At 51.9% G+C, this 26538-nt stretch overlaps 1 protein-coding gene across 1 annotated transcript in view; it reads left to right on the top strand.

The window, feature by feature from the left end:
- The first annotated feature begins 13116 nt into the window (after positions 1 to 13116).
- SIM2 (SIM bHLH transcription factor 2) overlaps positions 13117 to 26538 on the top strand; it is a 59507-nt gene continuing 46085 nt past the window's right edge. Inside the window, exons 1-3 of the mRNA XM_059824608.1 lie at positions 13117 to 13291; positions 22483 to 22565; positions 25599 to 25688. Of these exons, the coding sequence (XP_059680591.1) occupies positions 13117 to 13291; positions 22483 to 22565; positions 25599 to 25688 (348 nt within the window). The remainder of the gene's footprint in view (positions 13292 to 22482; positions 22566 to 25598; positions 25689 to 26538) is intronic.

Here is a 26538-nt window from a genome sequence, read left to right as displayed (position 1 = left end):
ACTCAACTTCAAGGCCAACAAATAATTTTAAAAGACTTCTTGAAAATATTTTACTAGAAAAGACCGTGAGCATTGAAATTTCATGGAACATAATTAGAGATGTGAAAATATTCCCCAATAAAAACATTGCAAGGATATTTTTTTATTCCATGTCCTTTAGCTAAAATTTGCTTTGAAAGCTTCCACCTTCCATCTAATCCAAAAGGTTGGATTTTAAGCCATTTCCCAACAACAACAACATGCCTAAATGGACAGCAGGAAAGATACCTTCTTGGGGAGAACAAACACCTTGATAAAAGAAGGCATTTCTCTTTAGAGGGGGACATTTCCTAGGGTATCTCTTGGGTGAACATTTACACTGCTGGAAAAGCCTATGAAGCTCAACCGGATCTGCTCTAGCAAAGATGCTATCCCTGACTCGGATAGAGGGCAAAGTGTCAGATGTTTTGTGTCCCTGAAAACACTTGAGAGTTTGTGCCCATGACCTTGAGTGTCTCAGACCAAATCACTGAGGTGGACTGTTACTGATTCGCTCATAACAGGATGCCCCATCCCTGGAAACATTCAAGGTCAGTTTGGATGGGACTCTGAGCAACCTGATCTAGTTGAAGATGTCCCTGCTCATTGCAGGGGGGGTGGGCTAGATGACCTTTAAAGGTCCCTTCCAAACCAAACCATTCTATGAGTCTATGATTCTGTGATGTGTCACTAATAACAGCACTGCATGATCCATCCAAGCCACTTGTTTATACACAAATAATCTAACCATTTCTAACAGTGAGCAGTAATTTCTAAATGCATTTATCTTTCTCTTCTGGTTGCATAGGTGAGGTAGAGGATAAAGGCATGCTTCGCTGGATGCTTACAGCAACCAAGCAGACAAAACTGACGCTAGGAAAAGCTGATTGGTTTATTTTACCCGCTATCCCATAAAAAGTGGTAATTGACATTTTAATGCATGACATTTTGCATTCCTTCATAACGCTACAGTAATTGAATACACATGAAACTGTAGTGCACTGAGTGACCCCGGAGTGTGCCACACACCTGGAGGCAGTGAAGTTCAATTAATGTGTCATTGCTACTAATAACAGCTACTAGTGAGAACCTCCAGCCAGTTGCTACACCAGAGGAAACAGTAATCCTTGTATTTAGACAGATAGTATACAGTAAACACCAAGGATCCATTGTTTACATGCAGAGCTGTTTTGGATCAACAGTTAAAATCTTGTTCTCTTAGTAACTTGCTTTTTCACTATATTGCACAATTTAATTTACCCCTGCACTGCATTTTTCTAGCATTGTGTGCAAAAATTTGCAGATACTAAAATAAAATCAGCTGAGAGCCATTTGTAGACTAAATCAAATATTTCTGAGACAAAGGTTCATGCAATAAAAAGAGGACATAAATCACACACTTGTGCAGAAAAAACTATGGGAAAATGGCTTTAAGGATTTCATTTAATCCGTCAAACCCCAGGAAATTTAGAGTTAAGAGTTGAAACTCCTTCCTTAACTTGCCTTATTGTTAAAATAAAGTTATCAAAAGTCCTACATTAAGCATATGCATATATAGACATGCATACACAAACAGTCTGAATATTTTCTTCATTTAGTTTACAAAAATAGAGGACATCAAAACTGAAAGTGTACATCTGTGGTGGACCAGAACAGAGGCAGGCAGGGTTGGAGTTATCCTTTTTAATATTTCAGCATCAGGTCTGATTTCACTGAAGAGTAAACATCAGGATCTTGAGACAAATTATGTGTCCTAGGTGCTGAACCGAAGAAATTATTAAACCATTTAACCGAAAGCTCGTAGGGAAGAAAAGATCATTCCAGTATGGCCTGGTTCCACAACATCTCTGTCCTCGCTAGGATTACGGAGCAGGATATCAAGTTACAAACATTACATCATTTGAGAAAGCCTCCACTGACTGAAAGCCATGTTAATACTGAAGACCATGATGTTGATTCATGAGGAGTTTAGCCTCTTCACAGGAATCCTGTTTGCAGTATCAGACCTGTGTATTTTTACTGGTGTTGAGACAAATCTCAGAGGAGTTGTAGTTTCTAGTTGAGTAATCCCCAGAGATAAAACATCTTATTGAAAATGGGTTTGAACTTCTACAGAGCTTCACTCCTCTTCTAGCAGCTATCATCACCACATCTATTTTATTTCTCCAATCATGCTGCTCTCTCATCTTAGATTTGTCTAAGATTTATCTGTCAGCTTTATCTGCCCCTAAATTCATTTCAGCTCTCTAGCTGATTCTCTTAGGCATTCATGATAAATAATATTCTCTGTGTTCTTCATGCTCCTATTTCCCCTCACTTTGCTTTTATATGTCTCGGTTTAAAGTCTGTCCTACTGACCTGCCTGAAATCCCATATGTTTATGGAATTAGAGTACAAACTTCCCCAGCGATGGGTCTCTAACAGTCAGTAAAGCACTGGGTAGGCAGTTGGGGGAATATTTATCTTGTATTAATTGCACAAATATTCAGCTGAGTCTAAGATCCTCTCCGGTTTTGTGAACTATCTAGTCCATGCTGCATGTGTTCAGAGAGTTAGAGACATCGGTGTAATCAATCCCACTGTGAGTATTTGCACTGTCCGATACTTGCAATCTATTCAGGGTAAACAGTTGTCTGCCAACCCCCACTGCAGAAAGGTTTCCCAAGATATGCTAATAGCATGTCTCCAGTGCTGGAGAAACCCTGAAGTAGAGAAAGCTTGGAAAAAAATAGATACAGAAAAGTATCTGAGTTCAAAAGGGAGGAAAGAGGAGAAAAGCATATTCAGAATTTGACTTTTATATTGGGTAGCAGGAGATGAAGAAATAAAAGCCTTTGTGAAACCATGCAAGTCATAAAAGGAGTGTTTGGAGACATCAGTATGTACCAGTGTCTGTTAATGAAGGGAATCTGCTTTCTTCTTCTCTCAGAAAAGAAGTACATTGCATTTCTGGAAATGCAAGAAAATTCTACACAGGTTTGGGGGGAAGGAGGGGTGAATGGAGGTGTCTTTTTTTCCCTTGCAGCATGGTGGCCACCATTTGGGAGACTTAAGCCCAAGAATCTTATTTGGCCGAGGTTGTTTGTATGGAGATGGTTATATGACAACAGATAATCTCAGGAACGTTCAGAAACTCCTGATGAGTAGCGCCAGAAAACAATGGAATCATTTCATATATTGCTTCATAGCAACATGAAAACAGATTTCTCTTGGGTGTTTTAGATAGGAAAATATCTAAAAAATTATTTTGAGATGTAAGGCTAGGTGTTGCAGCTTCTCGTAAATAAATCAGTCCTAGCATCATTTCCAAACTCACAGTTAGCTACCTAAACTGCTGTGGTATTGCGTTCTTCCAAAAAAGCTGAGCAGTGAAACATGTAATCTAGCCACAAGGGAGATATTAAGGGAGTGGGCTGGTTCTTACAGCCTTCTTCCTACCTCAGACTTAGACATCTTTGTCATCATGAGGTTCCCTGACTGAAAATTTCTTCTAACCCTTTTTGTTTGTTTGTTTTTGTTTGTTTGTGTTTGGTATTTTAAGAGAAAAAGCAAAAAAAGAAAACACTGTTTAAGCTATAAGACTAGAGGCAGAACACCAGTTTTTCTCATCTTCCTGCCATACAACACAGTGGTCATGATTTAATGAAATAAGAGGAAGTTCAAACTTTTATCTCCATCTTTTCAAGAACAGCAGGATATAAATGGGGCTAAGACTCACAGTCCCTCCTGTCCACAGCAGGCTGCTCTGCCTAGAAAAACTAATGTGACCCTAGCCTGCTTGGCAGGGCAGTTGGCTGGGAGAAGGGAGTCCTGCATCTCATCCTATTCCAAAGACTTTTAATGCATTTGTGTGCAACGTCCATTCCCAAATAATACAAATTTAAAGTAAACAAACAAAAAACACTTGGAAAAGACACCAAGGTTTGGCCCTTCCCCAGTAAATCTTGATGCTTCTATGCACAATGAAGTTAATTCAGTAGGAGAGTACCACATGCAGACACTCAAGTGGACAATGGTCTGATACCTTGAACATGTTCTTCATAGACAAGAGGCTTGCGGTTGAATTCCTTTGGACAAAGGAGGGAATTGAGTCTGGATCTTCACCATCATATCTGACTGACGTATCTTGTGTATAAGATGAGGACATCTCCTCCCGTTGATCATGGAGAGGAAAAAGGTTTCAGAGCATTTTCACAGTGTATTCATCAACTGTGTTGAGCACAGGTCGACAGAAAGAAGCAGAGAAATACTTGCTACCTAGGTCTGCATTAGGTACCATGCTAGCTCTGCACTGCTGAGGCTGAAGTGCAACTGGGTGTGTGTTTGGGGAAACAATGAAAATTGGGCTTTAGATATATCCATAATTAGCCAGCAACTGAGTGGAAGTGTTCAGCATTCCCATTTTAGACTTCAGCATCTGCATTCTTCCTGAGTCTCTTTCTGGATCTGGCCTTGAGCTCCGAAACTGAGAGCACATTCAAATGGCATCCCACGACTGAAGTGTCTGATTCTTTGGTATTGGTGGGTCTCAGGGATCGAATTTCAGGATCAGTGTCTAAAGGTCAAACAGATCATTTTAGAGGGCAGTATCTTCTGAGTATCTTTCTGATGTTAAGAGAGACTGAACTTAGGTCATCTTTGTTCAGTTAAGATCGAACATATCCCAAGTTCCTGTAATAAAAGCATGGAAACCTTGATCATATGAACCCTGACAAAGGAAAAAGGTACGCAAAGTTATAAACAAAGCTGGAAACAACAATGAGAAATAGCAGTAAGTTCCTATACTGACAGTAGCTCCACTTCCAGATACATTTGCTGACTGACTAGCTGCTCAGATACAAAACCTGCTGGAGTGAGTTTGCTGAGGGGTGAGTTGCTGATACAAGCAAATGTCTTGTGTGCCCATGCAGGATGTTTTTGAAATGTTTCAGCATCAAATGTAATTGCATTGTGGTGATTACTGTCCAAATGGAATAACTTTTCAGTCTCACTGCTACTGGGGAAGCTCATGGTGACCAGAAAAAAACAACTGTCTGGTTTTATATTGGAAAGACATGAGCAGAGGCAAGGAACACCTCTTGCATTGTGCCTTTGGTGAAGTCAGCTCACGTGGGCTCCTTACACACTTGTAAAGTCTTGACTTTGCAAGGATGAAGGTTGGGAGACTTGCAACCAGTTTCAAACAAGACACCGTGGTATGAGGCTGTTCTTTGCTCTGCCTTTTGAACCAAAAGAGATCATATTCATTGAAACCACACCACCAGTTCCCCAAGGGCTAAGCTTGTGAATCCTCGCTTTTCCCATGCCTATGCCAGACCTTCCCAATCAGCTCAACCGTACTAGCAAGGAGACAGACTCCCTCTTCCCACTCTTCTCAGTGCCTTGACGTGCCTTGCTGAGGCTGCACTGCTGTGAGTATTCCATGCTGTTTTAAGCTAATGGCTTGGACAGTTGGCTGGTACATGTTCATTCGCAGGGCTGAGGTCTGAAGTTTACAAAAGCAACCTTCACTAGAACCTTTGCTTCCCTTCTCCATCCCCTCTCCCTTGCAATAATGTCCCACTCCCATGTGAATAGCTTATTCTTGATTTGAATTTCTCTGCCCGTACATGGTAAAATACCTATTTAGAAATAAGCTATTACATGTGTTACAGAGTTCAATGGACAAATGCAAAAATACTGAATCAGGATGTTACAACCAACCAAAAGTGCAGTAATTAACAAGAGCATATACATTTGCTTATGAATGTGCTTAGAACATAGTAAAACATCACATAATTATGTATAAATAGCATTTTCCAGTCATCGCTTCTAAATCATGACTAAAGTATTTATAAACTTTACCATAAAGTATTACCAAAGTTCTTCTGACAGCCATTATATAATATATTGAATGCCAAGCAGCATAAAATACCACCAAAAAACAGAGAGATGTTTTTGCATCAGAATTCCTCTATTCCTCACAGATCCATTACTCATCTCCACTAGATTAGTCACACTATTCATATAAGCTGAGGGCCACTGAGAAAACTAGTTCAAGTCACTGAACATAACTTAAAAAAAAGTAAATAAAAATACTTACATTGACTTTCATAATGTTCAAAGGATTTCAGACAAACAGAGCAAAACCACTCCACTGTGTGCTGTTCATACTAGGTTTTTCCTATTTCTTCAGCCTAGAAGCTTCCTCTCTATGATTGATACATTCCCTCTCCTGTTCCCAAGGACAGCTTTTACCTTTTAAACTATCTACTGTAGTTAAAAGAAATATGGTTTGCAGCTTATATTAGCAGAAGCAAATGTTTGGTCATGAAAGTTTGAGCATCATAATTAATATCAATTATCTGAGTTTTATGAAAATACTTCAGGAAATTCATCAAATTCCAGGTCGAGTTGGAAAAAAGAAATGAAGTTGGCCTTAACAAAATAACTTTATTCTCCTTAGAAAACTGAAACTGAAAACCTGACCCAAACATGAGTATTCAGTGTTTTTAACTTTGACATATTTTTTGCAAATGTCATCCATTTGGATCAGTCCATCAAGTCTGACAGCTCCTGCAGTGTTGCATGCCTATATTATCACTGTATGTTATGTAAAGGCACTGTGTATTACGTACACCATGTACCCTATTCCACATCATGTACAGAAAAAAATAAACAAATTTACTACTTCTAAGGAAAAAAAACACCCTTATTTCATTTTTAAACAGCGGGTATTTTTCTGGATAGTAAGCTCAAGCCGCTTTTGACAAACTCTAAAAATGCTATCTGAGTAACGAGAAAGAGTTTTGAGTTTTGCTTCCCTCCACTCTGATTAGAAATGGGATCCATGCCCCAGCTGGATATTTCCAGTTCATGCCCAGTAGAAACAATTTTCTGTCCGATTGCCAAACGTTGTCCCAGGTGGCCAGCAAAGGTTGGACAATAGCAGTAACACAGCTTCGAGTAAAAAGCTGAAAACGATCCCCTGCAACCGGAGGCCTCAATTCTGCATAGTTTAATAATTCTAGCACCATGATTTAACTTCCTTTTTTCCTTTCAAGTATTCAGTGCAAATTAATCGTATTGTCAATGCTTACGTTTCCTACCTTACTTATTTGTAAGGACATGTTCAAGTGGCATACTAGAAGGTTGATCCTGCGGTCTATACTTAACTAGTAATCCTCATGCACACTACTAACCCCATTGAATATCAATATAAGATTGTGGTGCCAGGGAAAGTTAAACAAATCCTGAGGAATCTGTTTTATTAGCATTTATAGGATTTGTGTGTGTGAGCGTGTGTGTGTATACATCCACACTTGGGAACAGTAGTTACAGGAAAAAAAAATATAAGGGATTCCTCCGGGGACACTAAACGCTGCTAGTTCTGGAGCTCATACCAATGCTGATGTTGCAGCCTGTAAACGTTAAAATATCTAATGATATTTTCTTTCCTGAGGAACTCGGTGGTATTTCTCACAGTTAATACGTTAGCTAAGCACATCAGACAAAAGTTAAGAGCCGCACTGCGCTTGGCCCCGCAGCCCTGTTTTCCCCAGCCTGGACCCGTTCAGCATTGCGTGTATTACACGAGGGTACGCGTCCGAGAAACCCGGGAAAACTACACAAACGTGGAAGACCAAAGCCACAGCCCTGCAAAGGTGTCTGTCGCAAGAGTTGACCGGGTAGCAACCGGGACCGCTTCCACGGACACGGGTGGACGGCGAGCCCCGGCCTGCCGCCTGCCCCTGCCTGGGCCCATCTTCAGCCTCCCCACCGAAACGCCAACACGTCTGCAAACCGCGGCCGAAGCGTCCCTGGAAACCCCCCCGGTTCCCGGCCGGGGCAGCCGCCGCCGCTGCCCGTTCTCCGGCCGCCGGGCGGGCGGCGCGGGCGGGGGACGGGCGGGGAGCGGTCGCGGGGCTACCCACCCCACTGCGCACCGGAGGGGGTTCACGCGTGTGCCGGGACCCACTCCGTCTGCGAGACGCTGTTGGCGCCTCCTTCGGGATTGCCAAAAAAAGGAGTTAAACCCCCTCATTTTGAGCTTCTCCTTCGTCAGCGCCTCCCCCAGGATCCCTCTCACCTCCGCGCCCCGGCGTAAAATAAGCCCCTCGGGCTTGCCCCCAGCGCCGCGCGGACACGCGTGGGCTGCGCGCCCGGCAGCCCCCGCCGCACGCCTCCCTCCGCGGCGGGCCGCGGGGAAATGCCCCGCGGTCGCCCACCCGCGTAACCCCCACACACACACAGGCCGCGGGTCGCGCAAGGGCTCGGCCCTTCCGCGCAAGCCCCGGTGCCTCCCGGCCCGCTGCAGCCGGGCAATAGGTGACCCGCGGCGGAGTTGCTGCTGATAGAGGGGTTTTTTTTGGGGTGGTGGGGTTTTTTTTTTCACCACACGTTTTCCTCTTTATTTTCCGGTTTTAGTTTAAACCCTTCGGGGGAAAAAAAGGCGAAATATTCCCCTGCATTGCATCTCACCTGCGAAAGAAATGCTCTCCCTTTACCTCCCACCCGGTGAAGAGTTTCCCCCTCGAAGCAAGGAAAAGGGTTGTTAAATAACAGTGGGTTTTGTGTGCGCCCAATTTATGATTCAACAATAGCGCATCAGTGAAAATATTATCTGAATATTTAAATAAATATTGCTTTCTTTATTCTCCTTCTTTATTTTTGTCCGTGGCGTGGAGTTTCTTATTAAAACGGACGGAGGGAAGCCCTGTCCCGAAGGTGCCTGCAGCCACCTCAGACTCACCGAGCTGAATATTGCGAATCCACCTCGATAGGTTTGGGCCACCCTTGTAGCAAAGTGATTTTTCTTTTTCTGGCGGGATTATGTCGCAAACATTCGCAAACCTGCCCTTTCTCCAAACCACCGTCATTTGTTAGAAACGTAACGTGCTCCCCTCTCGCTTTCCTTTGAGACCAAATAGCTCGTCCCTATATATTGTTTACAGGACCCAGAAATGTCCCATACAGTTTCCTTCTCGCGGTTAGCGATCGCGGACCTTGTTGTATCGGACCCGTTAGGACCTGCCTTGAAATACAGCTGCTTTTCTGCATATATATAAAATACAAAAAAAAAAAAAAAAAAGTTTCCACCGTATAATTTTTTTTTTTTTACCTCTGCTAATGAGTCCAGTTTCGGCGGCGGGCGGAGGTTGTATTGAATTTTGAGAATTTCCCCGAAAGACTGAAGTTTCTTTTCGACTGGTGTTTTTTCTAGATCAATTTTGGTGTGTTTTGCTCGGCGAAAAGTCCCAGCCGGAGCATGCTTCCGTAAAAAGAAAAATATAGCGGCGGGTTTAATCGCCGGCTACATCTGCCGTCCCCAAGCCTGCGCCAAGGGTCCCCGTGAGAGGGGTGCCCCTGCGAGAGGGGTACGGGGCTGCTCCTATTTTGCGGGTAAAAAGGGCGGGTAAAACGGGTCCCACTGCCCGGGCTGCCCTGTGCAACCGTTTCGCTCAGGTTTCCTTGACCTGGAAGCCAGCTCTAGCCCAAATCCCACCCAGGACGGCGGGGCAGAGAGCCTGTTCCCGACCCCCGCGGTCCTCCCTGCAAAAGCCGCTTTCCCCCAGACGCGCCAGCCAAGGGACGGGCGCGGTACCGGGTACCTGAGCCGGGAAGGGGGCGGATTTGGGACGGGACGGGGCAAGAGGCCGTGCGGGCAGGGCCCGGGGCCCGTCGGGGCACCGCTTCCCCCCCGGTTTCAAGCAGCAGATGCAGATGGTGGCTCAGCCTCCCTACTCGCCATCCCCCGGGCGCGGTGAGGAAACCGGTTTCCCCGGGCGGCGCGGCCCCGCGGGGGCGGCCCTGGAGGGGAGAGCCGGGGCAGCGGTGCCGGCGCGGGGGGCCGCGCAAGTCCCGCCCGCGGAGACGGGGCCTCCGCCGGCGGCGGGGAGGTTAAAGAGCGTGGCCTTTCCCTCGACAACGCCGGGCCGGGCCCTTTCTGGTGTAATAGGATAATTACAGAGGGGCGGGCGAGCTTAAGCAAACACACTCGCCCGCCGGCCAGGCCTCTCCCGGGGATTAATATTAAGGACCGGTGCATTGTGTTTTGAAAACGGGCGATCCCGTCCCCCTCGGCGCCCCCCCCACTCCGTGTCCGCGGTTGTGGAGCCGCGTCTCTCCGGGCTCTGCCCGCCGCTCTGCCTGGTCCCTCCTTTTTTTCTCACCGAGGGTTTTCTCCCCACTGCTTTAATCGCCGGCTGCAGCCCAGCTCCCCGCGCACAGCCGGGGGGGTGCTGGAGCCACGCGTGTCCGTGTGCAGCCGGCCCGCGGGACAGCTTTTTGCAAGGGGCACTGGGCAGGGCTGGCTTTCCGTGCGGATGGGTGTATATACGTGTGCGTGTGTGTCCCCACGCCTGTGCCCCTCGCAGCAGCGCGGCGGTACCCTCGGAGCGCGAAGGGCTCCCGTCGGGTCGGGGCCGCGCCAAACCCGGGTCGGGAACGGCGCGGTGCTGTCCGGGCCCGGCTTAGTCCCGTCGCTCGGGACATGACGCTTGGGGAGAGGGGGAACCCGGGCATTGCTCTTGTTTTAGCGGCCGCTGTGACAACCTCTGCAAAGGTAGCCCCGAGCCCTGCCGTTACAGCCCCGTGAGCGCCGCGTCGCCCGGCTCTGCCCACGCCGCCGTGCGTGGGGCCGCCGCCGGGTCTCCGCCGCCTCGGAGGGAGGGGTCCGGGGGGCGCCGGCAAAGCCCGGGCGCTCGGGGAGTTCCTTCACTTTCCCCCCGCGGAGCCGCTTCGGCTGCTCCGGGGTTAAGCCCTGGTCATCGGCGGCGCGCCGGGCAGCGGAAAGTCACGTCGGGGGCTGATGAGCAGCGGCTGCCGGCACGGCACCGGCGGGGAGGGGAGCGGGGCAGCGGGGCCCCCCGGCAGTGCCCGCCGCCTTCCCCGGAGCTCGGCCCTGCGCTTCCCCGCTCCGCGCACGCAGCAGTGCGAGAGGCCACGTGTAAATATGTGTGTGTGTGCCTTTGTAAATGTACTCATGTGTGTACATGTGGTTACATGTATATATACAAACACACGCATGTAATGTATATGCAAAATATATATAATGTGTATATATAGTATAAATGTGTGCTATATACACGTATGCGTGTGTACGTATGATACACACACATATGTATGTATATGCAGGTACATTTTCCCCCGTTTTACCCAGTGCAAAAACAATAGGGGAAAGTGCTCGGGTGAATTAATAGTGGTGCAGTGGGTCTGGTGAAGGAGGGCCCGAGCGTGTCGCGGCCTCACGCATGCCCGTGCCCCGGCACCCCTCCGGCAGCCGGTTGCCGGTTGGGGGTACGAGGCCCCCCCGGCGCCACAGGGTCACAGCCAGTGCACCAAGCGCGTACGTGAGCGACGGCAGGTTACAGGGCAAGGGGGCCGCGGGTCTCCGCCGGCGCTCCGCGGCCGCTTAGGGAGGTCGGGGGGAGCGGGCTTGGGCTGCCACAGCAAACGGCCCCCGCCCCCGGCTCCCCCCGCCCCGGCCTCCCGTCCCATCGCAAGTGCTAATTGCGGCTCTTTTCTGGCTCCTCTGTATTTGGGTCCCTCGGAGGGCGCTGCGCGGGAGGACACGTCACGAATACATTATCCCCTCCCCTCTTGAGGCTCTCCTGGCTTTCTGCAGCCTTTGCTAAAGAATTAACTGAGGGGTCCACTTCAGAGCTCCTTCTGCCCCTGGGGGGGAAAAAAAAAAAAAGGAAAGAAAAAGGGAAAGAAAAAAAAAGCGGAGATATCGGTGCTTTCAGGCGAAGAGCGTGGCGGCTAGGATTTCCGAGAGGAGGAGAAATTTGCCTTCGATCCTTGCCGTATGGTGAGGATCGCTGCTCCTTGCGGGAGGTGAATGTAGCAAACCCTCCCTTCGCCTTTGAAAGGCATGTCTATGCGAAAGAGCCACCGCTTTGCTCTTTAAATACGTGAGAAATAATAATAATAAAAAAGAAACAGTTCCTGATCTTGCAAATTCTTTTTCTTTAAAAGGAGGAAAAACCCCAATAAATAAATCCAACAAAATCAAACCCGCGCCTTTGCCAGCGCTCGGACTTGTTTGGAAAGAGACAACGCTGAAGTGGCACTGGTCCCGAGGAAAACGGATCCTTTAATTTGACTCCGCATGAGAACCACATTTGGAGCTGGGCGCAGCGGCCGGAGCGGCGGGAGCAGCCCCGCGGCCAGCAGCCCCCCGTGCCCGCAGCCCCGCCGCCAGCCCAGCCCCGCCGCCGCCGCCCCGCGGGGCTCGGCGCCCCCCGCGCCCCGGCGCTGAAGCAGCCCCTCGGGGACCGGGAAAAGCGTCTTTCTGCCGCAAGACCAGCCGCCGCCCGCCGAGAGCTGGCCGAGAGGGAAGCGTCTGAAGGAAATGCGAGCTTGTGATTTCGGAGCACTCCAGCCATCAGCTCCCTCCGCACCGGCTTTGACTTTCGTTTAGCGGGGGGCTGCCTTGCCGGCTCGTCGTCTCCTCGGCATCTCGGGCTCCGGGACCAGATCATTTTGCACTTCGTTAAACGAGCAGCGCGGTCTTTCCTTTTCTTTTTCTTTTTTTTTTTTTTTTGAGAGAGACAAACTGTCCAAAAATGGTTCACCCTGCTTAGCCCAATGATTTATTGCGTGGACGCTCTATTTTTAATTTTTTTTTACTATTATTTTTGGACGGGGAAGGATTGAGTAGAAGAAATCCTTCAGTGAAGGGAACCCAGTGCTTTGCTCCCCGTTGAGGAGAAGATCCGATTCCAGCTGCAGGCAGAGGACCGTGGTTCGTGTAGGTCTTTCAGTCTCGGTTTCGAAGCGCTAGATATCGCAGGGTCAGAGCAGAACTGCCTTCTCCCGAGCGGCTTGCCTGTCGTGGTTGTGGCTCAGAGATCGCCTCCCCCCTCCTAGCACCATTTCTGTTGGTGTTGGTTTTGTTTGGTTGGTTTGGCTTTTTTTTTCCCTCCCCTTTCCCCCTTTTTTTCTCCCCCCCCCCCCCCGTTTTTTTTTTTTTATTATTTTATTTGATTTGGGTGAATTCCCTCCCTCCTTTCCTTAAACGAAAATACTAACTCTGAAGCCGAAATCCATGTCGCCTGCAATTCGGAAGAATCGGGTCTAATATGCCAGTGTCATCTTCGCCTTGCAGTAGTCGCGATGAAGGAAAAATCCAAGAACGCGGCAAAGACTAGACGGGAAAAAGAAAATGGAGAATTCTACGAACTGGCCAAACTCCTGCCCCTGCCCTCGGCCATCACCTCCCAGCTGGACAAGGCGTCCATCATCCGCCTCACCACCAGCTACCTGAAAATGCGAGCCGTCTTCCCCGAAGGTAACCACCCCGGGACTCCCCGGGAGGGGCCCTCCGCCTCCCGCCCGGCCCGCACAGGCGGGACGGGGCAACACTGCGGCCCGAAATGTGGGAGGGGGGCCACATACCCCGAGACGAGCCCGCATCGCCTCTACGTGCTGGGAGGAAGGGGGCTGCTTGCAGGAGTCCTAGCCCCGGGTGGCAAACCAGGGGCGAGCGAGGGAAAAGCCGCCGGGGGTGGAAAGGAGGCCGCTTGCCTGGAAGAGGAGGCAGCGCTGCGCTGCCCGAAAGCCGAGGCTTGCCGCGGGGGCGGCGTGCGGAGGGCGGGCTGCAAGTAGCAGCTCTGGTCCTGTGAGGCCCGAACACGAAAACAGCTCGCCGCGGCCGCGCGTAGGAAGATGAGCCCCCCGGGAGCCGCGCCCGGGGGTGCGGGCTGCGCGGGGACCCCGGCCGGGGGCTGCGCCGGGCCGGCGGCGGAGCGGGGGCGGGCAGCCCGGCCGGCGGCGGCGGGGGGGCAGAGCCGTCCGGTGAATCCCCCCCTTCTCCCCCCTCCTCCTTCGCCGCCGGTTCAGCTCCGTCTGCTCGGGGGGACCGTCCCGAAGAGAGCGGGCTCCGGCCGTCTCCGCCGTGCCCGGTGTCTGCGGCCCCGGGAGGCAGCCGCCCCGGCCCCCGAGGGAGGCCCCTCGGCTCGGCGCTCCTGCCGGTGCCCAGGCACGGCCTGGGGGAAGAAATAGTGTGGGTGTTGTTATTATTTTGTTTTGGTTGGAGTTTTCTGGAGGTAGGGAAGCAGGCTGGGAAATAAGGCGCGGCGGCTTCGCAACGAGGCCCTCCGCCTTCTCCTGGGGCCGGGGAGAGCGGGGAGGGCTAGTCCGAGCCCAGTCTGCCCCCGAGCGGGTCCGGGACCCCGCTGCCCCCCGGCCGAGGCCGTGCGGAGCCGGGGCCGTGCGGGGCGGTGAGCGTCGGTGGCTCCTGCAGCTCTTCTCGGAGACACGCAGCAACGAGGCCTGACACCGCTCTCTCCTTCCCCCGGGGTCTGGTAGAAAACACCCTCCCGGCCAGCCTCGCACCTACACCCCGAGCGCCGAAAGGACGCACGGCTGGGGCCGCTTTGGGCGAGGGAAGGCAGCCGGCCGGCACCCGGGGGGAGCCGTCGGCCGCCCGTCCTTTCCGTGCCGCCGCTGAGCTGATGGGAGGCGTGAAATGAAACGCCGGTTAGTGTCTGCGGGTGGCTAAATAAAGCCCAGCTCCCCCCTTTGTCATTTGTTTGTGCCTCTCCGGACGGGGGTGGGGGGTGAAGGAATTAGTACATTCCGGACTGGAAGGTCTGCTCTCCGTCGCGGTTTCTAAGGAGCTTTATTAAAAGCCTGCAAGTTAAAAAAAATAAATAATAATAATAATAATAAGGGGGAGGGGGCGGGAAAAAAACCCACTCCCAAACCGAGAAAAGCTTACCGTTAAGGCCATCTAATTCAGTAATTTCGAGAGCAAATACTAGCAGTGCTACGGAAAGCCAGGGCTCCTTTAGCGTACGCTGCCGAAGCACGCCGACATAGCGGAGCAAGGGGAAGCGAGGCGCTGCTCCGCTGCAATTTCCAGCCATTATCCCCCATCGGGAAAATTCCCGGTGAGAAATAGCGCGTCATAATTTCGGGGGGCCGCTCGCCGGCCCTTGCTGGGGAACGTACCCCCGAATGGCTTTGATTTAGGAGGGAAGAAAAGTGGCACGTTTCGAGAGGCTGCTGAGTGTGTCCCTGCTTTTCCAGCCCTACTGATCCTCAAGAGCAACAAGGCAACCCCGAGAGCAGGTTTATACCCACAGCTCGGGTGTGTTTTATGTGTCTGTCTTCCTTAAACAGGCCGGGCGTGCGCTTCCGCACACTCTGCTTATTAAGAGCAACGTTTAAATGCATACAGTGAATTCCTGATCTTTCATCGTCTTAAGTACGGATGGAAATACGTTTAAAACCAAAGCTTTGCATCCAGGGATGACAGGCCGGGGCAATAACTGTCTCCGGTCCCTGAGCCGTGCGCTTAATGCCTGTGAGGGTGGAGGGCAGAGGGGGGAGCCGGAGAGAGGCGGCCGCGGGCAGTGCCCGCTCCCCCGCCGGCTGCAGTAGGGCGTTTGGTGCCGGGCGGGAGGGGGCTGCCCGAGGGCACACGGTCCTGCATTGCCCCTCTCTTCCCTTCCCTCGGAATTTGTGAGCAAAAGAAGGGGAGGGGGGTCCTCCCCCACCCCCACCCCCCCCATACCCGGCTGGTGTTTTCCAGTTGGCTTGACTGGGAGGGGAGAGGAGGAAGCCCAACAGCCCGAGAGGGCTGCTCGGCACGGCACCTTAAATTCTGTGGGCAGCGAGACGGGGGGAAAGCCCCCGTTCGAGCATGCTGGACCCGATGGGGGGGGGGGGTGGTACCCACGTCCGAGGTCCTGGGGCTTGAAATAGATGTGGGCAAGTAACAGGCCCCCTCGCCACGCGCCGGCCTCTGCTCCCGGAGCAGCGGGTCCAGCGCCCCGGGCCGCCGTGGCCGCTGTGGCCGGCACCGAGGCATCACCCCCCGCAAGGCTCAAGGGAGTTTACTTCTTCCAGCCCGCGGTGGCAGGAGGGCAGGCCTGAGACGCCTCCAGCATGCGTGCTAAGGCCCGGGGTAGCTGCAGCCAGCGTGATCAGAAATGTTGTCCAGCTATAAAACTAGCTTCCAGCTCTGTCTAGACTGGAGGGGAAGAGAGAGAGAGAGGGCTGTGTTTTTAAAAACTCCGGTGGATGGCTTCCCCGACCCGCTTTATTTCTAGAGCGAGCTGACACATAATTTAGGAAAAGTTTGAGACCCTCACCGAGGTGTCTGGTCCCAGTGCTTCGACAGGGCTTGTAAGGGGGTTCAGACAGGTCTCCCCTGCTCACCCTGGCCAGGGTTTTCCCGAAGATGCACATTTTGGACTGAACTTACGGATCCCCCCGTGGAGGCGCCCGGTCAGGCTCAAAGAAGTGAGAGTGAAAGGAGATTTATATTCCAGCTCCTTTCTCCCCTCAAAGTGCAAGCCCTGGAAGACACGATTTTGTGCTCCGATATCACAGATTTTGCCGTGCGGTTTCGCTCTGACCTTCAGATTCATGAATTAAAGTCCAGGAGACAACAACCTACAGCCTCCCCCGCGCTCCCGCTCTGTAAGATCGTCTTCTCTTGTGTTTTGATTTTTTGCCAAGGCATTTGTTACTGTAGAACAAAAATACACCACGGGACTTCTTCTCTCTTGACTGTCAGTATTTTTTTTTTCCTAAAAATGAGCAAACGAAAGAGACGCGACAAGAAATTTCGTTTTAAAACCGCGATTCTCTGACCCCCGGTTATGGCAGACTGGTTAAATTGTGACTCTTTCCCTGCCCCATCCCCGACGCAGTTTCCAAAACTGACCCTAAAACTGCACATTTATGGATGTTTAAACCGGATGGGAACGAGCTAATTAACAAGTGACCCAAAAGATAATGTGCGCTGTACAAAATAGTCTAAATAAAATGACCCAGCGGTAGATCTTAGACCTGTTTCTTATTTCGAGACGCGGACAATAGAAATTACTAGGAGCATACGGAGTTTTCAGTCCCTTTTTAAACCTGGCCGTGAATGCATATTTTAAGAAAATCAAGGCGAATTGCAGCGGTTTCATCTAATTTTCATACGCAGTCGAAAGAGGTTCATTAATGAATTAAATAAATAAATAAAGCCCGAGCCGGCGGGGTGCGTAATCCCTCTACGAAACCGTGCCTCTATTGTAATAACCGCTAATAGTGGCATTAAAGGTCTTACTAAAACAAAAAGTGCCGTTAGCGCTTCCCTGGAGCTGCGCGGCCGTTCCCAGGCGGCGGAGGCCGGCAGCTCCCCGGTGCGGAGACGGGCGGTGGCGGCGGGGTCGTTCTGGCCTCTCCCGCCCGGCGGGGAGGGCGGGAGGGAGGGCGGGGGTCACTGCCGTGGTAGCTGTGGCTCTGCCCGGGACCTCGCTGTTTGTCGTGCGCCCGCTTTTGGGCCTATTAACATCATCTGGCGTTTCTGCCTCGCCGGGAAGAGCCGGGTTTGGGTTTGTCCGGCTGTCCTGGAGGGCGTTTTTGTTTGTTTTGTTGGTTTTTTTTTCCTCTGGGATTTGGCTTTTTTCCCTTTTTGTTTTTTTTTTAAACTAAAGTCTTGATCTTTATGTCCGTCGCTCCCATCGCCCAGCCCTCGGCCGCCCTTCCAGCTGGTGACGCTGAAGCCCGCAGAGAGGAGACGCGCGGGCCGGTACATCCCCGCCGAAGTTAAGCTAACGCAGCCTTGCTCCTTCCCAGAGGGACCCCGGCGTGAGACCCTGCCGCCCCGAGCAGAGGTTATCCCGGCCGGGGCCGGGGGCTTCCCGTCGGCTCCAGACCCGTCCCGGCCCCTCGGACCCGCCCGTCAAGCGGTGCGGTCCTCTGTGCCGTCGGGGCTGAGACACCTCCCCCCCTGCTGCAGACGGAGTTTAGGGCAAGGTGTCAGCTCTGCCCCTCGCCCAGAGCCCCGCTGTCTCCCCCACCTTACGGGCTGACCGGCCACCCCCTCCCCATCCAACCCGGGGTCTCGCCTAAACGAGGGAGCCAAAGCTAGACGGAGGGCAGGGGCTGCCCCCGCCCCGTCCCCGGCGGGTGCCAGGGCTGGCAGCTCGCCGTCCCCCCGGTAATTTCCCCCTTGCTCTCCCGGCCGAGGGAGGAACAACCGCGCTGGGGAAAAATGCCCCAGGAGAGGCGGCGCTGAAAATCCCGGCGCTTGTAGTTGACCCAGGTTCCTTGTGAAAGATGGCTATTGAATAACGCGGGGGGACCATGCAGTCCGGGGGAGCCGAGGAACAATACAGTAGACACAAAGGAAATACTCCCAAGTTACAGGGCAATCCGATACTTAACATAATACATCGCTAAGTAATTCTTTTAGCAGAATCCCAAGCAGAAAAGCTACCGGGCTTTCAAATGTGTGTGTGTATGAATTTATATATTTGGAGAGCAAAGGTGGGAGTTGTTCCCAAATATTTCTAGATCTTATTACAGTTCAAGTCACCCCCCCTCCCTGGAAACTGGGAAATGGTACGAAGTGAATGTTGAGGTACTTTGAAAAACAGCCAGAGATGTCAAAAGACGGTGGGGGGGAAATCGCCCCCGGGTTTGCCGAAGGGAGGGGGACGCTTTCGGGTGAGAACCCCCACGTCTTTCAGCGGCAAAGGTAGCACGTGCTTTGGGGTGCCTGTGCAAAATCCCCTCTCTGTCCCTGGGACGCCGTTGTCGGGGCCGAACCTGCCGCCCGGTGCCCGATGGGGGCCTGGCGGGCACAACTGCGACTAAGACCGGTCATTTCCCCCTCAGCATTGCCTGCCAGGCATCCCGCTGTGCCCGTCCTGCCCTCCCAGCATGGCCCCGGTCCCGGTAGGGAAGGGACCGGCGGTCGTTACAGACATCAGTAAATGGAGGGCAAACAAGGAGAGGGGCTCATCTCATCCATGTTTGCCGGCGGCGGGATGCCAGGAAAGAGGAGGTTGCGCCTGGGGCCGGCAGGTCACCGTCGCCGCAGACAGCGCTTCGCCGTGCCAGCTCCTGCCCGCCGGGGCGGGCTCTGCCTCTGAGCCCGGCTCCGGCTCTCCGGGCTTTCCGCTACCGGCAGCGCTCGGGGTCGCCCAAGCCGCTGCCTGTAGGCGATCCCCTACCCTCTAGCACGGCAAAGGGGCTGCGCTCGGGGGAACAGGTCACCCCCAAGGGGGTCCCCAGCATTTGCAGGAAGGATGCGCCAGCTGCTCGCTCGCTCGCAGGGAAATGGCTCTCTGGGCCAGCCTCGCAGGTAATTCGTGCTGCACTGGGGCATTTTTATACGTTTCCTTCGAAATGACCCGTCGGGAGACGCACCGGCTGCACAGCCGGTCAGAGACCCGGCAGCCTTCCCCGCCGGAGACCCCTTCCCGGCCGGGGCCACCCCAGCAAACTCCCACCGCGTTTAAGCGATGCAGGAAACGCTCGTTTTGTATCAGCAGCTCTTTTGGCCCCGCTCCAGTCCAGTGAGTGAAAATGTGCGTTATTTACTGGCTGGGTAGGAGCAGCTCGTCTGAGTGTATTGCATCCATATGCTTACAGGACGTACGCTGCGCGCTTGCAAATCTCTGGGAAGACAAGTTAATGGGCGTTAGTCCTTTATCTGAACGTGAGGTTTTATTCGTTTTGTTTCCACCTTTAAAGCGATCTGCTGGTGGATTAAATGATAAAATCATCGGCTTTAAAGTAAGCTTAGACGAATGCCGGGCTGATCCACCAAAGGCGTTTACGTTTGATGCGAGTTCGCAATGGCAACTCCAATTTACAATTTCAAAGGGAACAAAACTGCGGAACTGACTTTTTTTTTAGTCCGGGTTAGGAAAGAACCTCAAAAATAGTGGAGATTTTGGGGATGCTGTGAAACCGTACCTGGCCAGCCGTGATGGACAGGACGGAGCAGATGGCCACGCTCGGGTGCGGCAGGGACACTGTTCGTTCTTGAAGAACGTCTTCGTGAGTGGCTCAAAGAGTAAATCTGCCTCGTCCTTCGGAAAGTTAGGGCTCGTTTCAGGCCAGTTTTTACACCGCTATGTGTAACCCCGTTTGTAGGGTTACAATCCCATGTCTCGAGATTTGCAATTAGTAAACCGAAATAAGGGCAAGCCGCGCAGCACCAGGACTGACTCTATCGCTTGAATTTGTTACCGCCTCGGGAAAGAGACTGCAGGATGTCTCTGCGATACTCAAGCTTTCCGCCCCAGGGGAAGCAGCGTTTCAGCAGAAAGAACATTTTGACGGGTCCCTGGAAGTTTAGGAGCCTTCTCCGAACTGCGAATTGGGAAACGGAGCTAGAAAAGGGCGACTTTTCGTTTGGTTCTTCAAAGCAAATTTCCCAGTGCATGGCCAAACATTTCTCTCGGCGGAGGGAAGGTGTCCTTCCCCTACCAACAATAAAGCGCAGCCGCACACCGTGCGCTTGGAGACAGCCGCTGGGGCAGCCGGAGCGAGTGCCACGGGGCGGGGAGACAGACGCCTCTTCTTGGGACTGACCTTGGGTAGCTGCTACTGCCTTGCGACGGAAGCAAGGAGGTGTCGGGGCCGGCCAGGGTCCCCCGGGTCTCCTGCCTGGCGCTGGGAGCCGCAGGCTCCTTTGTGCCTGCCCGGCGGGAGCGGGGCGTGGGGCGAGGTTCCGCTGACACCGGGGCACCGGGGCACCGGGAGGAGGCGAAACTCTGGGGGAGGTACCGCGGGCAGCCGCGCTTCGCCACGCGTCCTCTCCGCCGCCCCCCGTTCCTCCAGTGGGAGATCCTGTGGACAGGCACAAGGGACGCCCCAAGAGCGGGCAGAAAGGCTCCCACTGTTTCTAGACCAGGGCTACCTGCGGACACTCGGCCAAAGGGTGCGCGGATCCGGGATGGCTTCGGGCGGGACGCTCCGGCTCCAAAGCCGGAGCTTAGGGCAGGGCTTTCCGCCTGGGTGCCAACTTCTTCTCCCTCCCGTAACGGAGTCGAGCGGGGCTCCGCTGCAGCGGCCTTTGCCCCTGCAAGCTTGCGGCGGGAGGTTTCTTTGAAAGCACCTGGTCGGTGAGGGGGCACTGAAGGGAAAACGCGGCACTCGTTTTCATGGCTGCACATCAGTTTGCAGCGACACTGAAGGCTTCCCGGGATGAAGGGCGCACGGCTGTGCATCCATCGCCCGCGTGTGTGCCCACGCGAAAAGCTACAGACGGGACCCCCGGCGCCCCCGGCCGCAACGAGCCAGGGTGTTTGCGAAGTCCGCGTCTCCTCGCCGCGGGCGCCAGCACCGCCGTGCTGGCAGCACCGAGCATCCCCGCCTTTCACCCGCCACCGGCAATTCCGCAGCGCCTCTCGGCTGCAGGGAAGCACGGGCAGGAACACCCTTCGGGCTCCGTGGCCTCTTAGAAGCCGTGCTGTAGCTCCGAGGGCTTAAGTCTTCTTTTTTCTCCTTTATCTCCGAAAAGGAGGCAATAAATGGGTGAGGTCCCATCCTCCCACCCCCCCATCTGTGCGTTCTTGCGGGCAATGGCAGACTGCAGAGCCTGCCTTCAGGTGCCGACATGAGTCTCCAGCTGTTCGGCTGGTACGGGTAGTGGTCTCAGCTCCACCGGGGAGCTGGTGCAAGCCTTCTTTGCGTGGAGGAAATGAAAAACAAACAAACAAACAAACCCCAGACCAGCCCCCCTGCTCCAAGCCCCCTACAACATAGCTCTATCAATAACCTCTCGCTGTCATCAAGGCAGTGCCGGGCACACGGGCTCCCCCCAGCTCGCCGGGCAGCTCTAGGGCAGAGAGGCGGGGGCACGTCGGGACTGTCGGGTCAGCGGGGCCGGAGCTCGTCTGGGGCCGGACTGGCTGCGGGCGGAGGGGAGCGAAGCTGTGCAATCGCGCCGGCAAATCGCTCGGTCCCATCCGTGCGCAAGTGAAGGGGCCGTGGGGGCAGTTTCTCCCCGACTGAGCTCCGGCCCTCTTTAAGCTCCTCAGCCCCCTCCGCAGCCGGGACCCGCCTTGGCCAGCGTGGGGGTCGTCGGCACAGGCACCCCCGCGCAAGCCACGCTCCCGCCCAGCCCACCGGCCGGCGGCAGGGGCGGAGGACAGCGGGGCGGGGGGGCCGCGCCGGGCAGGCCCGCGGCCCGGTGTCAGGGGCCGTCCAGCCGCACCTCCCGCGGGTAGCACGCGTGGCCGGGGCAGAAGCTGAAGACAGGCGAGCGTCTCGCAGCTCCTTGTGCCTTCCGTGTGGGAACCCCGCGCTGGGCGCCAAGTGCCCCGGGCTGTGCCTGGCACGGCTGCGGGCAGGTCGGGTGATCCGCGCCTGCCTCCACGGCGGCTCGTCCCTCCGGTCCTCAGTGTGTGGCCAGTCTTCCCTCACCCCGGCGGCAGGGGAGCGGGGTACGGGCACGGTGCTGCTGGCAGGACGGTGCCGGCATGGCGGGCAGGGGGAAGCAGGTGGGGCAGACGCCTCCCTGGGGGCGCGCTGGAGGGCGGGCGTCTCTCCGGGGAGGGAGAAAGCGGGTCCGCGGGGGTGCCGTCGCCGGGACCTCCGAAAAAGAGCAGTTCCCTTCCCACGCGTGTGTGTAGAAGGAACTCAGCCTTTCCCACCTCCCGAGCCCTCACGTCGAGCCGGGCAGGCCGGGCAGGCCTAGCTCCGCTTCCCTCTCTAACCAGCTCCTTGATTCCCTTGCAGGTCTGGGCGACGCCTGGGGACAGCCGAGCAGGATAGGGCCCTTGGATAACGTGGCCAAGGATCTCGGATCCCATTTGCTTCAGGTAGTGGACGCCTTCCTCCTCTCGTACGCGCTGCGCATCGGAAGCCTGGTGTTGCGGTGTGATCAACCTCCCGCCTCTCCTCCTCCTCCTCTTCCTCCTTTCCCCCTCACCGCCAGAGGAGCCTGGGTGAAGCTTTCCTCTTACTCCCGAGCATCACACCGGCCGGGAGGGGAGGAAAACTGAGACACCAACCACTTCAATTGTTTTTTTCGTTTTCGCCTTTGATACTAGTAGAAGTAACAGCTTACCATGTCACTAATCGGCTCTCTGTGCCCGCAAAGCGTCTCCCAGCCGTTAAAAGCGATAATCAGACGCCCCAAGAGCTGTTGGGGGTGTCCCGCAGGCAGCCCCCGGCGAGAGGCAACGGGGAGCGCGTTTAGGCTGGGGGGGTGCCAGACATGGGGGGGTCGTCGTTCTCCGCCGTCACTCGGGAGGGGAAACCTTTAAAGGAGCGCAGGGCTCCCGAGGCGGGGGGGTGCACATCTGGGTTAGATCTCCCGTGGACGTTAGCACCTGAAAATGCCGTTGTTCACAATCCCGTTGATCTGCTCTGGAATTCCTCTGAATTCCCGCCGCGTAGGGGAGTTTAGGAAGTCGTAGCTGGGGCGTGTGTGCCAGCCGGGGAAAAAAAAAAAAAAAGAAGTTACGTTTAGCTCCATTTTTTTATATGTGAACTTAATACAGCAAGGGTTTTTCTCCCCCGATTTTAAAGACCTAGTAAACCGTAATCATTTAACGGCCGTTTTTATTGTGGGAGGTTAATTCCTGGTCACAGAGCTGGAGCTGTTTTAACTATTCGCTCGGGCTGGGGATAAAAACCTCAACAGAAACTCTGTTCGGGGTCTGCGACCGCTGCCCCCCGCCGAGTCGTCAGGAGGGCTCGCCCACCTTTCGTCCCCGCCAGCCGCTGGCGTTCGGGGGGAGCCCCGGCCGTTGGCCCCGGCGGTCGCCTCGCGCCCCGTCCGTTGGCCCCGGCACCCGCCTCGCGCCCCGTCCGTTGGCCCCAGCGCCCGCCTCGCGCCCCGTCCGTTGGCCCCAGCGCCCGCCTCGCGCCCCGGCCGTTGGCTGCGGCCGGAGGGCCGAGTGTAGCCCCCTCAGGTAGTTGCCGTTCTCCCCAGGCTGAAGCAAGCCGCGTACTCCGGGGGAGGTAGAGGCGGCAGGGTGGGCTAGCTGAGAAAGCCGTGCGAAGTCGTCCGGCGTCTGAAATGCCACGCACAGTTATTTATTTGTTACTGCAGCCCCGCAAAATATCATCCGTTCTCCGTAAGTAGAAAGAGAGCATGCTTTCGGCAGAGCGATTTGAAGCACACCTTACTGACCGCATGTAGTAAATGGGAATTGATAAAGTTCAAAATTATCTCATGTGGAGGTATTCCTAGCCTTGAAAATTTTGTTCTAAGTAGCTGATGTCCTATCAGCTGTCTAGAAAATACGTATCTAGTTATAAAAATCATTGTTGTTCCACTTGCTCCTCCTCCCTGTTAGCTATTTCACATTTTGTCTGGCATTAAATGAACTTAAGTAACATTATGTGCTAATCACCTGTAATACTCATTTTACAGTTCAGTTATTTCTGAATCGTGAATGCTTAACATTTTAATAAACCCACATTTACTGTAAACTTTTTTTAAGGGTTCTTAGACTGAAACCTTACATGGGAAGTTTCAGCTTCAATATACTTTTCTGTATAGGAAAGTTAGAGACCTGCTGCACCATATAATGTAGTAATGGAAGCCCTGGCACAGTTCTAGTTATGATACTGGGTAGAGGAATTGCAAGATGACAGTGCTTAAAAGCAAAGTTATGGCTAACGGTGCAATAATTTATTTCCCATTATAATACTTCTACAGAATTTAATTTATATAAAAAAAAAAAAAGAAAAAAAGTAAAGGCAAAGAGTAATCTGGTTTCAATTACATGCTGTAGAATCATTAGTAGGCCAGAGAAAAATTTGGAATATTTTCTTATTGGGGCGACACTGTAAAAGCATGAAGCATACAGGATTTTATTGCTTCTCTCCTGGTTCAGTAACTTAAAAGATTAATTACAATAGGCATTTGTTTTATATGTGTACTGTAAAAATTATTTTTCTCTTCCAAATATATTTTCCAATGATATTCATATGTATGTGTTGATCAAAGCTTCCTAAACTGGTTAGAGATAATGGATACTTTTTGACTGAGGATATCAGATACACTTGAAAAAATGCCTCAAACTGGGCACTGAAGAATCAAGGTACCCCCCAAACTGATAGTTTGTATGTCCAAATTGTGGTCAGTTTTGGCTGACTTACACCATTTGCATCACATTATTTTTTCTTGTATGAATGTTGTATGATTAAAATAAATTTCATTTTTTACCCACACAAGTAGTATTTACCTTCCAGCCAATATCCCGTCGATAAGAATTTGTAGGATTGGATCTCAAGTTTGCACTGCATATTACCATTAGTCGAGATTCACAGGATGTAGGTATATAATTTAATGAGCATAAATATCTCTCTTCAGGTGTGATATTTTTGAACTGATTTATTTAACTTTCTTTTCCTAAGTTTGCATAGTTACATAGCAGACAGCCCTCTGTTCAGAAAGACATTATTAAAAATATAGTCAAAGAAATTTAAAACATTGCTTACAGTATCATTAAATATATTGCAAATAGCGGTAAGCCGTGTCTGCCAATTATACCATAAAAAATGGCTTGCGTAGTGCTAGACTTTCCCCTAAGTACCACATAGCTCAGGATTTGTACTAAGTACTAAAATAACCAGAATCAACAGGAGAATGTTAACTTAAAGTGAAGCAGTAAAGCTAGCATCTGTAGGGGGAATGAATTGGATTTCACAATGTGTGCATGTGTCATAGGGTTTGTAGGAACAGCATTGGATAAAGGGTTCTGTTCCTTAAATTTTGCTGCTATTTGCTGCTGTTGAAGTTGGATAGCAATCTTCCTCCAAAATTTTCACAATTTTTTTCACTGTAAATGGTTTAAACAGAGTGCTTGCTCTTTACCCTGCATATTTCTCTTTTTCAGACTTTGGATGGCTTTGTTTTTGTCGTAGCATCAGATGGCAAAATAATGTACATCTCAGAAACAGCATCGGTACATCTTGGTTTATCTCAGGTATGAGTGATTTATTCTGCCCATCCGTTAAATACAGATACTAGATTTGGAACCTAACACTGGTATCTTGCCATGTATATAATGTAATTTTTTTTAGGGGTATTTGAAGCTTCGACTTTGTTCTCTGGCAAATGGCCTTACTTAAATATTAAAATTTCCTTTACTTACAACCACATCATGACTGTCTTTATATCTTTTCTTGTTCATTGTATTTTATTCCTCATTACCTTTAAGAAGGGTAATAAATAATATGATATTGCAAATTGCAGATATATACAGAGCTTGAAACCCAAACCTATTCCCTGTGTGGTAATGCTATCCATCTGAAATAAAGTTTAGAATTCAAGTCTATATGTTTTAGATTGTGTAAGATATTGGGACTTGCTATGAAATAGGGAGGAAATCTGATGTGGAACATGAGTTTTATGGTAAATGTGCTTTAGGAAAAAAAGAAAAGGGGGGCAGATTTATGAGTGTTCACATGGAATTCAGGGTAGTTTTTCCTGAGTTTTTCCAGCTCAGTGGTCTTTTCAGTAAAGCGTTTTATATGGTTGTGATAGAACTCATAAAACTCAGTTTACTACTGTTCTGCACAAGAAGTATAAGGGTTTTTTATTGTTTTTTTTCTTAGAAGGACATTTCTAATTTTTTGCCTTCTTGGGATAGGCACAAGGGCAAATAGCCTGTATTTATTGCAGAGTGCAAGTTTCCATACCTTTGTGTGTAAATGTATTACACAAATTCATTGGTAGCACCTGACCTAAAGCTTGCTGAAGTCCAATAGAAAAACGCCTAATTAATTTCACTGGGCCCTGGATGAGACCGGCAAGAAACAAAAGTGTTTCTTCAG

The sequence above is a fragment of the Gavia stellata genome, chromosome 1 (genome assembly GCF_030936135.1).
Source record: "Gavia stellata isolate bGavSte3 chromosome 1, bGavSte3.hap2, whole genome shotgun sequence".
NCBI classification, from domain to species: domain Eukaryota; kingdom Metazoa; phylum Chordata; class Aves; order Gaviiformes; family Gaviidae; genus Gavia; species Gavia stellata.
The sequence above is the reverse complement of the archived record's forward strand: the minus strand, read 5'-3'. Positions and strand labels throughout refer to the sequence as shown.